This window comes from Triticum dicoccoides, chromosome 7A (assembly GCF_002162155.2).
Source record: "Triticum dicoccoides isolate Atlit2015 ecotype Zavitan chromosome 7A, WEW_v2.0, whole genome shotgun sequence".
Taxonomy (NCBI): domain Eukaryota; kingdom Viridiplantae; phylum Streptophyta; class Magnoliopsida; order Poales; family Poaceae; genus Triticum; species Triticum dicoccoides.
In genome coordinates, this window is record NC_041392.1 from 318,024,375 (window position 1) to 318,039,172 (window position 14,798).

General features: G+C 43.6%; 1 protein-coding gene across 1 annotated transcript; it reads right to left on the reverse strand.

Annotated features, from left to right (window-relative positions):
• Positions 1-1,137: 1,137 nt before the first annotated feature.
• LOC119334666 (ubiquitin carboxyl-terminal hydrolase 17-like) lies at positions 1,138-13,366 on the reverse strand. The gene is made up of 11 exons (XM_037607208.1): positions 12,939-13,366; positions 8,806-9,730; positions 8,651-8,733; positions 7,790-7,875; positions 7,541-7,703; positions 4,518-4,638; positions 4,259-4,416; positions 3,187-3,271; positions 2,794-3,006; positions 2,031-2,092; positions 1,138-1,923 (listed from the first exon to the last, which is right to left on the reverse strand). Exons 1-11 carry the CDS (start codon positions 13,343-13,345, stop codon positions 1,257-1,259), a joined length of 2,970 nt encoding a protein of 989 aa, XP_037463105.1. The 5' UTR covers positions 13,346-13,366; the 3' UTR covers positions 1,138-1,256.
• Positions 13,367-14,798: the final 1,432 nt, after the last annotated feature.

The following is a 14,798-nucleotide window of genomic DNA, read 5'->3' on the forward strand; positions in this document are numbered from 1 at the left end:
AAGGTTTGGAAATTATCTTGTCCAACAAAGGTGAAGATTTTCATATGGCGTACCTTGCACGGAACACTCCCATGTCGTGTTACACTTGCTAATAGACATATGAAAATTTCTCCCATCTGCCCATCATGTTCGAATGGACCAGAAGATACAGAACACATGTTGTTTCTATGTTGGAAGGCAAAAGAAGTTTGGAGAAAGCTGGGAAGTCATGAGGCCATCAGTAAAGCTTGTGTTATCGATCGTGCGGGAGTGGCAGTTCTTGAGTTTTTACTTCTTATGCCAGAGAAAGAGCTATCTACAGTAGGCACCCAGAATGCACATGAATTGATTGTTGTAACAGCCTGGTATTTATGATGGAATAGATGGTCGCTAGTTCATCAGGGAAAATCCCAAGATGCTTGCCAAACCTCGATGGGAGTCCGTGCTATAGCGGCAAATTATGTTTTATGAAATTGAATGTCGATGCTTCTTTTGATCAGGATATGCTTAGAGGTACGACAGGGGCGCTACTAGCGGGAACTGGAGGATGAATTAGTGTGCAGATGTCTTAACAACAAAAGCGCTGACTCTAAGATTTGGCTTATCACTCTCACAGAAGGCAGGATGTAATCTCTTGTGTTAGCTCCGACAATGTGGAAGTAGTTGACACAATGAAGAATGAAGGACATTCAGCGGACTGGCGGCAGCAGTTTTTGATGATTGTTATTTTATGGCGTGCGATTTTTTGTATATTAGTTTTGAGCATTGTAATATGGAAGCAAATAAAGTTGCTCATGAACTTGCTAGATTAGCTAAATTTTCTGTGACTAAAGATTGTTTTGAGGAACCTATGAATAATATTGCAATTTTTCTTATTAACAATGTAACTGTCATTTCCAATGAATAAAGGCGATGTTTTGTTTTAAAAAAGGCTCAAAGAGTATTTCGTGGTGCAGATTTCAGGTGGCAAAACACCACCCCACCCCAAGTGTGTACCTAGTCGCATATCCGTGACCGATGTTGCTGGCTAGCCGCCTACCGCGGAGACCAGATTCATCCATCTGCCCGACTGAAGGCAGCAGATCAATTTAGCCAGTGTCATCACTCATCAGGTGTGCGCACTGTAATCTGAGAAACTGCTACAAAGACAATATCAAAGAACAAGAACTAAACTGCTTTGCATTTCTGGAACACGACTCTACGAATTGCCCATTTTCATATTTCCACTGCAACGAGGTAATGACAGAAGCTACATTATTCAACCCAAACCCTCCACATCAATAAAATGTTTGGGCGGTTTTTTCTCTAGCCGATCTTCTCAACAAGACACTGCCCCTGGCTTCTCCAGGGTCATGCTCACTACCACCAAACTGCCTATATTGTTCTGTTAACAAGTGTTGCTTACTTTGGTCAGTGTACGACAAGGGTGAGCTTCCACTAACCTCAAACCTTTGCTCCACAGACCTCTCTTCATCCACCTCCTGGCCTGATGAGCTGGTACCCAAGGCAGATCTCGACCGATAATAGCTCGTATAGCCGATTTCCTCATGTGCCCCTCTAGGGCCTCCCTGATACATTTGATCTGAGCTCCCAAAAAAGTACTGTTCATAGTCATCAGTGCTGGTTGAGTTCCTTGTGCTTTCGCTGCTATCTGTGCTCACGGTGCTGTGTGACCCAGCATCAGAGTTGCTGAACAACGACGAGCTCTCACTTGGGCTTGGTGATTCTGCCGCTGGATATGGTGCGTCCCCAAATTCATCAAATCTGCGGGTGAGGTTATCTGTAATGTGATCTCTATGCAACTCATCACCTTGGTGTCTGTTCAAGGAACCCCGTTGCAATGGTGCCTGCTCCAAGTTTGGCTTATGCCTGGCCTTCTTCGCATATGATGGGTCGTTAACCATCATAGCATGTCGTACAGAGTTTGGCGCCCTTGGTGAACACCTGATATGGTTAATGGAGGATTCAGAATGTACTGGTAAGAAACCTGATGGGAAGGCGCATGAAATTGCTGGTATCTATAAAAAAAGAAGAGGAATGGTGGTGTTCACCTTGCGTAGAGCAGCATGTATGCACACTTCGACATTACATTTTCCAGAGATACAGGTTTGACCTGCACACAGCAAAGACCAGCTATTCAGAATACAGGATCGCTATCTGATTACTCCAAAACAACACCGGTACCGACGCAGTCACTGTTGAAGCCAAATAATTTGTTTTCACTATTGCATTACAAGAATATACACTATGATCACTAGGATAAGAGGTGTAATCTGATTGCTATTCCAATAAGGCAAAAAAAAGTACCAAATGGAACCTGGGTCTAGGCGCACCCTAATTGAAAAAAAAAGTTCAAAAATATAAAAAAGGTCAAACAATTCCGCACAAAAAACAATTACATGTAAAGTTTCGCAAAGAAATGACTTCCGTGGTCTTTTGTGCGGAAAAAGGATAAACTTGGTTCTATATAAAAGTTACTATTCAAGTTTTTTGAAATTGCAATTTTGTGTTTTTTTCTCCCATAAGTGCCGAAGTCATTTCTTCGCGAAACTTCATACACGAGTAGAACACTCGACCAAGTTAGCCACAAAAAAGTTTCTGAATTGATTGGGTTTTTTATAATTTTTAAAATTAAAATGTTATATAAGGTGCGCCTAGAACTATGTCCCAAAAATCCACACCGGCAGTCTCGTTTATTTAAAACAAACAGATACTAAATATGGAAATAGGTTTACCAAAAAAATGATTTCAAAAATTGTTAACGTCCAGGCAGGCATAACCCCGTCTTGATATGTCCAGAAAGAGCAAGTATACCTGACTGTCATCTATCTTGTACCACTTCCCATGTGTGTCCTTGACATAACATACGTAATGACCAGAAAAGGCAGCATTCATAACATCATGATGGACAACCATTCCATATAGGCTGTAAACAGGAGAATTGTCATCAGTTGAGTTCATGTAGCAAGATAAGTTCAGGGTCTCTGGGAATCTGATGGCTTTGCTGATCTTCCCAAACTTGCCAGACTGTACAAATAAGAAGGGGGAACAAAATTAGAGGAACTCAATTTGCAAGACTTGATCAAAACTAAAACAATTGAACTCCAGAAAAAGGTCAAATACAACGATTCAAATGTCAACACAAAAGAGAGCTATGCAAGTATGTTTGGCGTCTAGCCCTCAATAAGATGGTATTCTATATGGTACCTGGTATCTTTTCAATGCAATAGTCAGGACATTTGGGGCTTCCGATATTGTCAACTTCTTCTTAGCACGCTCATAGGAATTGCATCTGACATACAGGGTCAAGTTAAGAGTAATAGCATTAGGAGAAAAGAAAGCAAGACTAAAGAGAAGCGGCAATTTCAATCCTTGCATAATTCATTATATAGTATAATGAATTGAATAAAATAAGCTACAACATCTGACTTCTAGAAACATTGAAGTGAACAATGTTTCCAATCAGAGTTATACAACCTACCTTATTATTTCAGCTGGCCCTAAAGGAAGTTGGTATATTGTCAACACTAAGGTATAAGAAAACATGCTAATTTCTTAAGTATTGATCCTCCAATTGCAATATTGTATAATTCTCAAATCAGCAACTAGCAGTAGAAGGCAACAGCGAGAAGGAAAAAGATTCTCTCAAAAATTTACAATATTTCATACTGTCATATTTACATGCTTCGTTTGAACCTTTAAACATATCAACATATCTGGTTCATGACTCACAATCCAATCCATTGAGCAATTACCCACTCAAACTTTTGAGTAAAACAACAGCCTGATACAATTCAGAGCACTCAAGCAGTCTACATTGAAAACCATCCAAATGTCATGGCCCGACACCATCTTAGGTAATCATAATAGAAGAAAACAACATAGCAAAAGGCATAAAATCACACGACCAACATTTTCCACAGGAGAAATCCATACCATGTTTATAGTACAAATAAAAACTGGTATTGTCGTGCCATTTTGTTATCTTGCAATGTACGGCTTTTTTTTCCTACTCTTGGCTAGCACTCTCAAACTTTAAAATATACCTAACATTTATTTTATTTCCCTTCCAATTATGTTTCTGTTGTTCAAGTCTGCTGTACGGTAATGATTCTATTTCTCCATAAAATTCATGATTAGATGATATGGCAAAGTATTTTGACCCTCAATTCAACTCCCGGCTTGGTATAGTTTCAGTGATAGCTCAAGGACTCTGATCGGTGGATAAAAGGTCACAGGATGAACAGTACAGAAGGCTAAAGATCCGAAGTGACATTACCTGCTGCACTGGTATCTATTATCTCCATCCAAGACTTCTGTAGATGTAAACCGCTGAAGTGCTTCCTCGAGTGAACTGATGTCGCCATCTATTTCAACAGTAAGATCTAACATACGCTCGTATTGCTCAGAACTAATATGACACCTTGTGCATTTTATCTATGAAAGAAACAGAGTAAAATTATCAATAAGACACAGGGTGGCCTCAGGTAACTGAATATGCAAAAATAATAAAATCTAAGCTGTTCTGTAAAGAGAACCTTAGATCTCAGATAGCCCCCAAATATTAGTTGTACAAGTGTGGTTTCTTCTGCTAAACAATGAGCGCCACCTTTTCTGGCTTCCTTGATGCATACAGATTGCATAGCATCAATTGAGTGCCTGTAAACATGTCAGTTAATGTGGTGCCATTAAGAAAAACTCTTGGAGAAAGGAGTTGCCAATAGTAATTAACTATTTTACTTTCGACAAGGTCATTCCCCAAAACTAAACATACTGAAAAAGCCATTGTTAGGTAACTGTCCTATCAGGTTTTCTACTTGACACAAAGACAATATTTCATTGATAAGAATGTCAACCAGCACCTGGTTTGAACAATGAATTCCAAACAACTATACTAAGTGTTGACTTCAACTAACCTTCGGTTTAACAGGAAAAGATAAATTAATTGAAAATTTTAGTACCACAGTTGAACAAAGATTGCCAAACTAATCTAGTATGCCACACTGTTGCCTCACAAACTGAGCCCAAAAAGGACGTCGACATAATCTATAGTTGAACCGGTTTGGGCCTGGCCCATCACCACTTAGGCCAATAAAGGCCCAGCTCATGTAAGTGACCTGAAAGAGGAGGGGTGGTCGATGTCTAGAGGAGAGCGCCGCCACAACCTACGACACAGAAACGAGCTGCCGGTACACCTCTCCTCATTCAACATGGTATCAGACGCCAGCAACGCCTAGGCCTGACGGCCCTAGGCAGCGGCGGGGCTCATCTCAGCGGTAGGGACTCGTCTCGCGGCTGTCCTGCGACTGGCAGGGAGCTCCGCAAGCAGCTGCATGCGAGCGCGGAAGATGCGGAGGTGGCGCACGAGCTGCGTGGCGGGGCTGCGCGGGAGACGTGGCGATGGCACGGCTTAGTCAGAGGAAGACAGAGGTCGTACTGCAATGTACTGCTGCTGCTGGAGACATGTGCGGTGATTGGGGAGGGAAGAGGAGGCTGGAACTGCTGAGGTCTGAATTGCTGCTGCTTCTGCTGGAAGTGATAGCTGTTGCACGCAGCTACTCGCCAGGGGGAGAGAAGGGGGTCGTTGTTGCTGTGTGCAGCTGGTCGGGAAGATGAGTAATCCGAAAGGCCTTGCTGAGGCTATCGAGAAGCTCACACTGTTCCTCACTTCCAAGGAGGGGGGCTTGAATTTTAGGGCCATCATTCCTCGACAGGAAGTGGTTCGGAAGATCGAGCTGTTGCCCACTGACATCAAGCTAGAGAGGGTTACCATTGAAGAACCAAGTGGCGAGGCTAGTCCGGAGGGAAAGAAATGAAAGGTCATCAACTCTCTGCTTATTGGGTGGCTGTTGAACTCAGTAGTACCCCCTATTGGACACTCCGTGGATGGGCTATCAACAGGCTGCTGAGATATGGAAGATTTTGTCCACCCAGTACTGCTGAGATATGGAAGATTTTGTCCACCCAGTACTCCGACAAGGGCAATGTCATCCTCATATCTCAAACTGAAGGGAAGATTCGTCGCCTACGTCAATGTGACATGTCAGTGATGGCATATGTAGCAGAGATACAGGCATTGTAGGCAGACCAGGATAATTGTGATCCTCTTGAACTATGCAGCCAAGCATCGAGTCAGGGCACAAGTGAATGGCATGCAGGCATGTGCTGCAACTTTTGGAGGGGCTCAAAGGTTGCTTTGATGGCAGGAAGGCCTACCTGTTGCATCAAACTTCCCTGCCTATTATTGATGGGGCTATTGCAGCGATAGCTCAAGAGGAGGTGCGGCTATCTCTTGAGTTGTGCTGGCCTCGACGTTTACCGTTACTGAGCACAGGGAGTGGAAAGAGAGCAGGGACTGTTTTACCTGTGGGGAGAAAGGCCACCTGAAGTTCAACCGTCCAAATCATGGCAGAGGCAGGGGAAATAGCAGATGGGAAGTGGGAGGACTGCTAGAGGCAGAAGTGGGTATTCAGGATACTCAGGTGGTCAGAGGGCACACATGGCAGTTCAAGGGGACAACGGGACGTCAAAGGGCAGAGAAATATATGATGCTGCCTATGGAGACTTTGCTCACTGAGCCTCCACTGATGAAGGTAATCCTGAAAATGCATCTCTTGCTACTGATGAGAATGATCCAGATGATGGAAGATCAACTTCAGGCTATTGTGTGTTTGTGCGAAGAAATTTGGTGTCATGGAGAAGCAAGAAACAAACAGTTGTGTCTAGATCAGCGGCAGAAGCAGAGTAATAGAGATTATCTAAAGGGGCAAGAAACAAACATTTGTGTCTAGATCAGCGGCAGAAGCTGAGTAATAGACATTATCTAAAGGGTTGAGTGAGATGCCCTGGGTGAAGAACCTACTGAGCAAGTTGAAACTTCTGAGGAAGGGACCCTTGAGAGCGTGGTGTGACAATAAGTCAGCAATAAGCATTGCCAATAACCCAGTTCAACATGATACGACAAAACATGTGGATACCAATCGCTTCTTCATTAAGGAGAAATTTGATGGTCTTAATCATGTCAGCACTGGGCAGCTAATTGCATATTGCTTGATAAAGGGACTGGGAACAAAGGACTGTAACTTGCATGTGACAACACGGGGTTCATAGATATCTACCACCCATCTTGAGGAGTGATGAACCGGTGTGGGCCTGGCCCATCACCACTTAGGCCCATAAGGCCCAGCTTGTGTAAGTGACTAGAAGAGGAGGGTTGGTCAATGTCTGGAGTAGAGCGTCGCCACAACCTACGACACGCAGAGACGAGATGCTGGTACACCTCTCCTCATTCAACTTCTGTGATTGCAAAATAGCTCATCCACCATTAGTAAAGTGTCACAGAAGAGCATGTCAGTAATTTTACCATCCACTAACACGTCATAATTGGTCATTTGAAGTATAACATTGGCAGATTCAACTTAAGAGCCAAATTATTGTGGAAACCTTATATTGAAAAACTTGACATAAAAATATTCATAGCTCCTCTGTAAACTCCAGCTTAAGTTTCTTGTCAACTGTAAATAACCAACATAGATGAAAAATGTAATGATCGCTTTCTTACCGAAGGAATTCATGAGCATCTTCTTGTTTACCAGGACCAAAGCTACTTCCAATCTCGTGCAAATGGGACAGTATCCCAGTTGGTGATAAAGCAGTCTTGCCCTGCTTGCCCTCCACAATAAGTCTTTCAAATTCACACATGAAACACCATGCCTTTTTGGAACCTAGAAAACACAAGATACTATGCGGTTACTCAAACAAGTGCAATATGGAGAAAAAGAATGACATGAGAAACTTAGTAGGCACTTACAATTTTTCGAATGAAGCCCTCCCAGAAGATACGTTGTAAGTGGTCGAGTAAACATCAAGCACTGAAGAACAACATTTGCATAGCAGCTGCAAGAGAAAAATAAGAAGAAAAACATGTTAGACAGGGGGGCACATAACAACTTACACAAAATATCTCAACTAATGCGACAACATCTTGTTTAACATGAGGCCTCTTTTGGTTTACAGGAATTTTGTAGGAATTATAAAGGATAGGAATTTTGTAGGAAATATTTCTTTGGAGCCCTTTGGTTTGTAGGAATGGATTCCTACTCCTATGTAGGATAGGAACCAATCCTTCGCATTTCAAAGGAAAAAAAAACATTAGCCTAGACTCAATTGAAAGATTCCTATCCTATGCATCAAATGACATCTCTTTCCCTATAGGAATTGAGATATATGTCATCTCACTTCCTATGATTTTCCTATTCCTATGATATTCCTATCCTGTGAAAAAAAGGAGGCCTAACGTTCCATGTACTGGTAGGTAAGTCTATCAACAGCATGACAAAAAAGTAGTAGAGCAACAATATCATGCCATTAAACACTATCAGAGCATGCTGGAGCATATTTGCCTGATCACTTCATATATTGTTGTGGGTGGGAAATTAGTCCATCTTTAGCAACGGATTATTAAATTAATGATTGGCCCTAGGGAAACAAACCAGATAAGATCTACTCATGTCAACCAGACTCCAACGGAAGTAAAAACTACTAAGTTGCAAACAGATTAAAAGCTAGAGATGCCTACACAAAAAAATTATGCGACAAACTTCACAGAAATACAAAGCATGCAGTTAATATCCCAACTGTTAAATTCCAGAAACAGTAATTCAATGTTTACCTGTTGCCAAGGTTATGAAGACCAAAAGGGCGCAATTCAACCTTGTCGTAGAGCTTGATGAAAACATCATATGGAAAAAGTGTCTGAAAAGCAGAATTTAGTAGCAAATAAAAGAAAATAAATTACTAACTACAGAGCCATTCAATTATATTTACCAACTCTGAAGGATAATGCCTCACAACTTTTGGTGTTGTTTGTTGCCTGACAATTTTCTTCAAAGATGTCGCAAGGTTATTTGCTGCTGAACCTCCTCTATCTGTTGGATTATCAGCCCTTTTTGATGGATTAGGTGCTACAGACCGGCCACCATGGATGGAAGAAACCTTATCAACAGCTAATACTGGAGTTACTAATTTCAAGCCTTCAGACTTTTCTTCACCAGTAGCTTTTATTTTGCACGGTTCAACTTCCACGCGAAGAGAAGTCCTAGAACTTTTGGGTGCTGGTACGGCAGTTGCAGCCATTTGGGAATAGCTCCTATCTGCAGGTTTTCTAATATGATTAATCCGAGAGCAATCCTTACTAACATCAGCATCCTCAGTGTTGCCATGGTCCTTGCAATGAACATATATATCTTCATGGATGGAACTGGTAAGGCCACTCATCTTTGGTGCAGAAGCTTGAGATTTATGAACCAATATATCATCTAAGTCCTTCACATAAGAACTATTTCCAACAAAATTGGTAGATTTGGTATTTGATTCTGCCCTTCTACTGTCAAAGGACGTTACTTGAGGGGTAATTTGACCAAGTTTGACCACATTGTCAGAATTGCCCTTTTCAGGGATCTCTGTGGTAGCAGATACCTCTTCGAAAGGCGTATCTTTCCTTTTATCATTTGAGCTCTTCACAACATGGTTTGTGCCAGAAGTTTCAGACTCAGCCGCAACCGGTACACTAATTTCAGCCACTGGTTGTACCCCAGCCACTACATTCTCTTCAGAAGCTCTTCGGTGTTCAACATTTCCTTCCTTTGCAACAGAAATTGCAGCTCCATCATCTGGCTTAGCATTAGCACTTGGTGGATGGCATTCATCTTTGTGACCTTTTCTCCAGTGGGATATCTGGCATTTGAATGAGCTGCAAAAGGGAAGGTGTCACAAGATTGAACAAGTAACATAGTTCAATTTTTGTACACCACGCACAATATTGAACCGCAGTTTAGGATTTTCGACACATAGCATGTTTACTATTCATGTACAATATGCAACATTACTTGGTTTTACTGAGATAGGCATCACATCTCATCCAGCAGACCAAGTCATGTGCATGTATATTCATTTAGGATTCTTATTCAAATGTTCCACTGGTAATGAATCAAAGGAAATCAGTCAAGGGTCAATTTGTCCATATCAACATACTGTTAAGTTCACACAAAAAGACATGTGCATAAAGAAATGTTCAGAACAGGATGAACAATACTAAGAATACCATCGGAAAAGTGACCAGCCATGCCTAAATTCAGCCAATAGCAACTGCAGTTGGACAACCAAAGTTCTCAGGTTTAGGAAAGCAAATTAAAAGTGCACAGTGGTGTACCAATCATCCTTGTATTCCCAACAAAAGTGGATTAGTAAAACGTCTATCATAGGGGCTAAAACGGCCAACAGAGCTAATATGGTCAACAGAGGAACTTTCTAGATAATTCTTTGACAGCCATACTGCTGCTCACAAAACATTGAGTGCAAAGTATATTGTAACATCACTTGTCAGCTGGTGCATTTACTCACCACCAAACACCGTATGTATAGGCACTCGCGACTCTTATACATATCCTTGAATGTACATTCAATTTTAACACACAAGGGTATTTTTTGTATTAAAACATTTTTATGACAATACAAATTACTTACTCCCTCCTTCCATCTATATAGGGCCTAATGCGTTTTTTAAGACAACGTTTGACTATTGATAAGATTAATAATAAATAAGATGTATAATGTGAAAATTATATCATTGGAATCTCCTTTCACATACGAATTTGACGGTATGCTTTGTGTAACTTGCATGTCATATATTATTGCTCTAACATTTAGTCAAAGTTGGCCTCGAAAAACGCATTAGGCCCTATATAGATGGAAGGAGGGAGTAGCCAGATGCCAGATGGTACTCCCCCCCCCCCCCTCCGCGTCCGGCTTTAAAAGGCCGGCTGGCCAGCATGCTCCGTCCAGATTTGTTAGACCAGGCGTTTAATTGTGCTGCGCATGCAAGCAAGGGAGAGAACTAGGCTGCTGCATGCACGCTATTCATTGGTTCATGCAAGGAGGTTAGAGAACGCATGCAGGCAGGTGAGAGAAATAGGCTGCGGCAGCTGTGCATGCATGATATTTCATTGGGCGCAGGCTGGCAGAGAGAACGCACAGAGGCTTTGGAGAGGATGTCGAAGCATTACTTAATTATAAGACGAGTCAGTGCCTTGGTATCCAGCCCTATAAACCCAAACGGAGGGAGTATAATTAAGAAATAAGCTTATGTAATGTCAGTATGCACATAACATAAATAAATGTTCCATCATTGGTAAACACTTCTCAGAATCACATGGAACCTTTGTTAGGACTAATCTTGTCATATATACCAAAGAGATGCATGCATGAGAAGGAAGAAGCCAAATTGGGTTGGATGTTGAGGGACACCATGAAACCTTAGCCAAGAAGAATATGATGGCATGGCATATGTCATCACTCAATAGTTATCCTAACTATATATGAGTTGTCATCTACTTGGGTATGAGTTGTGCAGTAGATGAACTAGCTATGAGCTGTACCGCCGCAATGTTGGTTACTGTGGCAGGACGGTCACTGTATCACTGTCCCTACAGCCTCTATATAAGGAGATGCACCCCATATGTAAATAGGTAAGCTTGTGGCAATTGAGATATCTAATAAACCTTCCCGCTAGTAGTAGCTCTTTGTGTGTGTGAAGCACATCTCTTTAGAGAGAGTCCAGGGTGAGAGCTAGAGAAGCTAGTGATTCTAACAATTGGTATCATAGCTAGAGCTAGCAGTTCTAACAAAATTTTGTTTAGCTGCATGCACCTTAGGTCTTCATTATTTGTTTCAATTGAGACAGGTAACAGGTTGCATCAAAGAAATAAAGACATTATTTGCTTGTTTGTATGAAATGAATGTGGTGGTAATGCAATAAGGTGTGCTGACATTATAACTACAAGTATAGTGATTGTCAATTTTCTGTTTTTCCACTCTCAAGTTGCAACCCAATAGAAAATTCTGTATATGACATATCAGCACATAATGGCTAAACGTGTTTTTTTAGGCTAGTTTCTGTCAATAGCACAGAAACAATAAATAATACGAGTAGTCTTTGCAACAATGGCTTGTTTCTTCCAGTGATATCAATTGCACAGGAATGATAAATAATGAATCTTCTTCTCAAAAACACTAAGAACTCAACATGAATATGAACAAATAGCATTATCATCGGCTGATTGATCTGACCCACATGCCGTGGTAAGCAAGAGACTAACACGGGGAGAAAGGTGCTGGCCTTGTTGAAATCTACATACCCAGGATTGGCATCCTTTCTGTACGAGCAGAGAAAGGACAGGCGCTCATGCAAAGAACCAATCAATCAAGCCTCATGCACTGAGTCAAATGTGCATCTTATTTTGCTCCACATTATCTAAGAATACGTCCACCGGTGCTTCACCCTTGGGGACATTCTGGCTATGTCATAGGACAAATCTCCCAACATATCAATCAAAGAAAGGTCCATGACAACAGGACATTGTGACATTCAAAAAATAAGTGTTCATCTAGAAGCATGTGAATCGCTAGGATGGTTAATAGCCTAAGACAGGATGTGTGGCCTATGTTGGTTAACAAAAAAGGCAGCAGACTAATATTAGTTGTCTGGAACCAACTGGAAGGTATCTTGAAGTCAGGGATAAAAAACAAACATTCAAGTTTACAAGGAGAGGCGCCAGCAATGATGACAGCATAACTGAGCCATTAGGATCCTATATACTGGCCTTCCTTCCAGATGAACTTTATCAAACCAGAGTTCCTAGAGACAAGCTAAATGGATGATCACAAATCGCCCTAGCTCACATGGCAATCAGTTATCTTGTCCACACACAAATTCGACAAAATCCAAATCTTGTCGATCTACTAGCCTATAAAATTGTTACTGAAACCCAAATTTCTAGAAAATACAGCGCATTTCCACTCTGGATTTAACAAATTGTAGACTATTTCCCTCGATTCCAAATCACCTGCTGAGACTACAAAAATTGTAAAGGGGATTAGGAACAGGGTTTGAGCCAACTCACCAGTACTTCACAGCCTTGCACTGTTTGCACCTAAACGTGGTCGGCCTGAAGCACACCGCGCAGACCCCAGCTGCGGCCTGTGGCGGCGCTGGCGCCTCCACGACCTCCTCCTCTTCCTCCTGCGGTGAAACCACCTCCCGCGGTGCCCACATCGGCGCCTCCGGCACATCCGCCGCGTGCAGCACGCCAGGGAACAGCTCGGAGCAGAAGGCGAGCACCGACTCCCGCTCCGCCAGCTCGGATTCCTCCGCCGCGAGGCGCGCTAGGCGCCGCACCTCCTCCCTTCGCTCCGCGGCGCGCCGCAGGCTCTGCCGCAGCAGTAGCGCCACCACTAGCACCACGATAAACAGCGCCACCGTCACCGCGGTGGCCGCCGTCGACGACCCTGCCGCCTCCGCCATTGCCATCGCTCCCTCTCAGCCCACCCCTCTCCCTCCCCAGCCCTCTCTCAGGCGCATAGATCTCGAACCCGCCCCCCACCACCACTCAAAACGATGGATCCGCGGCCCGATTGTGCACTTGCCCGAGCAAATCGGTCGGAAATTAGGGCTCGGAGATTTCCAATCCAAAAGAAAAATCCCCTTTCCTCCGGTCAGGGTTTTGTTTTGTTTTGGTCTTTGGAAGTGACGGAGAGACGGCAGCGACCAGGGGCAGGGAGGAAGAGAAGGAGAAGGTAGCGGCATCCGTTTCCACCTTGGCACTCGAAGAATAATACCACGCCTTCGGGAAGGGGGCAGGTGAAAAAAGTGGGCGACGGGCAAGTTTAACGGCGGGGTACCGTACGAGGTGGAAGACAAGAAAGGAATGGGTTCCCCGCAAGGTACCGTGTGCTGGCCTCGGTACCCTGTGTTCGCGTGCGCGTATCCACGGTCAGATGGGCTCGGAGCATCTTCAACCGGTCGTATAAAAGCATGTATTAATAATACGGCCAACTGCTGACTATAATATATTGTCATTATTTATTTTAAATCTATATAAGGCTGCTAGCCAACTTGCCTTCACGGAGTTTTTTCAATTGGGGCTTCGTTGCCCGTCGGATCTGTCTTCTAGTGTGTCTGAGCCGTTGGATCTTCACAATGGTCAAAACTAATTTTCATCTCACGGTCATTTTCATTGTCCAATGACGAGTGGGCTCGCGAGGCGGCTGGTTGGCTGGGTTGCCCATTTTTGTGTGCCGAACGATTTGCCCAATCCGCTCCACACGCTCGCACCCAATTCAACCCTCTCTTCCAGACGACCCACTCCACACTAATCGCCGCACAACCCTAGCCCCTTTCCCTTCGATCCCCACCTCCCCTCTATCATCCTCGCTCCTCGCTCGTCGTCATGGCCTCCACCCTAGGAGCATCACCACTGCCTGCTACGCCCCCTCCACCACTATAGGCGCACACAGACGGTGGATCCGTGCCGGAGAAGAGCAATTCCATTCACGGTGTGGTGCATTTGTGGGGAAGGTGAAGAAAGTCTGGCGCCCGTCTTTACCTCCTCGGTGTGCCCTTGCTGCTGCTCTCTCTCTCCCTCTGTGCGTAGCAGCGCAGGAGCAGTGAGGTCTGCGAAGAAGATGAGGGAGGGCGGAGAGAAGGGGAAGGAGCAGCCCGACCCTGCTCCATCTCTCTTTCCTTCATGTATGAGGCCTAGAGAAGTAGATGGCGAGGGAAGGCGCCACGGCCGGCGGCGCTACCACTGCACAGTGGCGTCCACCTCCGGGTCTTCGTCATGTCTCCCGATCCCCTTTGGTTTCAGTGTGTGTTCTTTTTTCTCTTGGCCCGATTTGCTCACACATTTGGGGTTTCGTGTTGTAGGGAACAGATCTGGTGCGGGATGTGTGGTATAATGCATAGGTGTGTATAATCTTGGCTA

Coding starts and splice junctions, on each gene's coding strand:
- LOC119334666 (XM_037607208.1), bottom strand. CDS start 13,345: ATGGCAATGGCGGAGGCGGCAGGGTCGTCGACGGCGGCCACCGCGGTG. Junction 3,272..4,258: donor AATAGATACCAGTGCAGCAG/GTAATGTCACTT, acceptor CCTGTATGTCAG/ATGCAATTCCTATGAGCGTG. Junction 2,093..2,793: donor ACAAGATAGATGACAGTCAG/GTATACTTGCTC, acceptor TGCTGTGTGCAG/GTCAAACCTGTATCTCTGGA.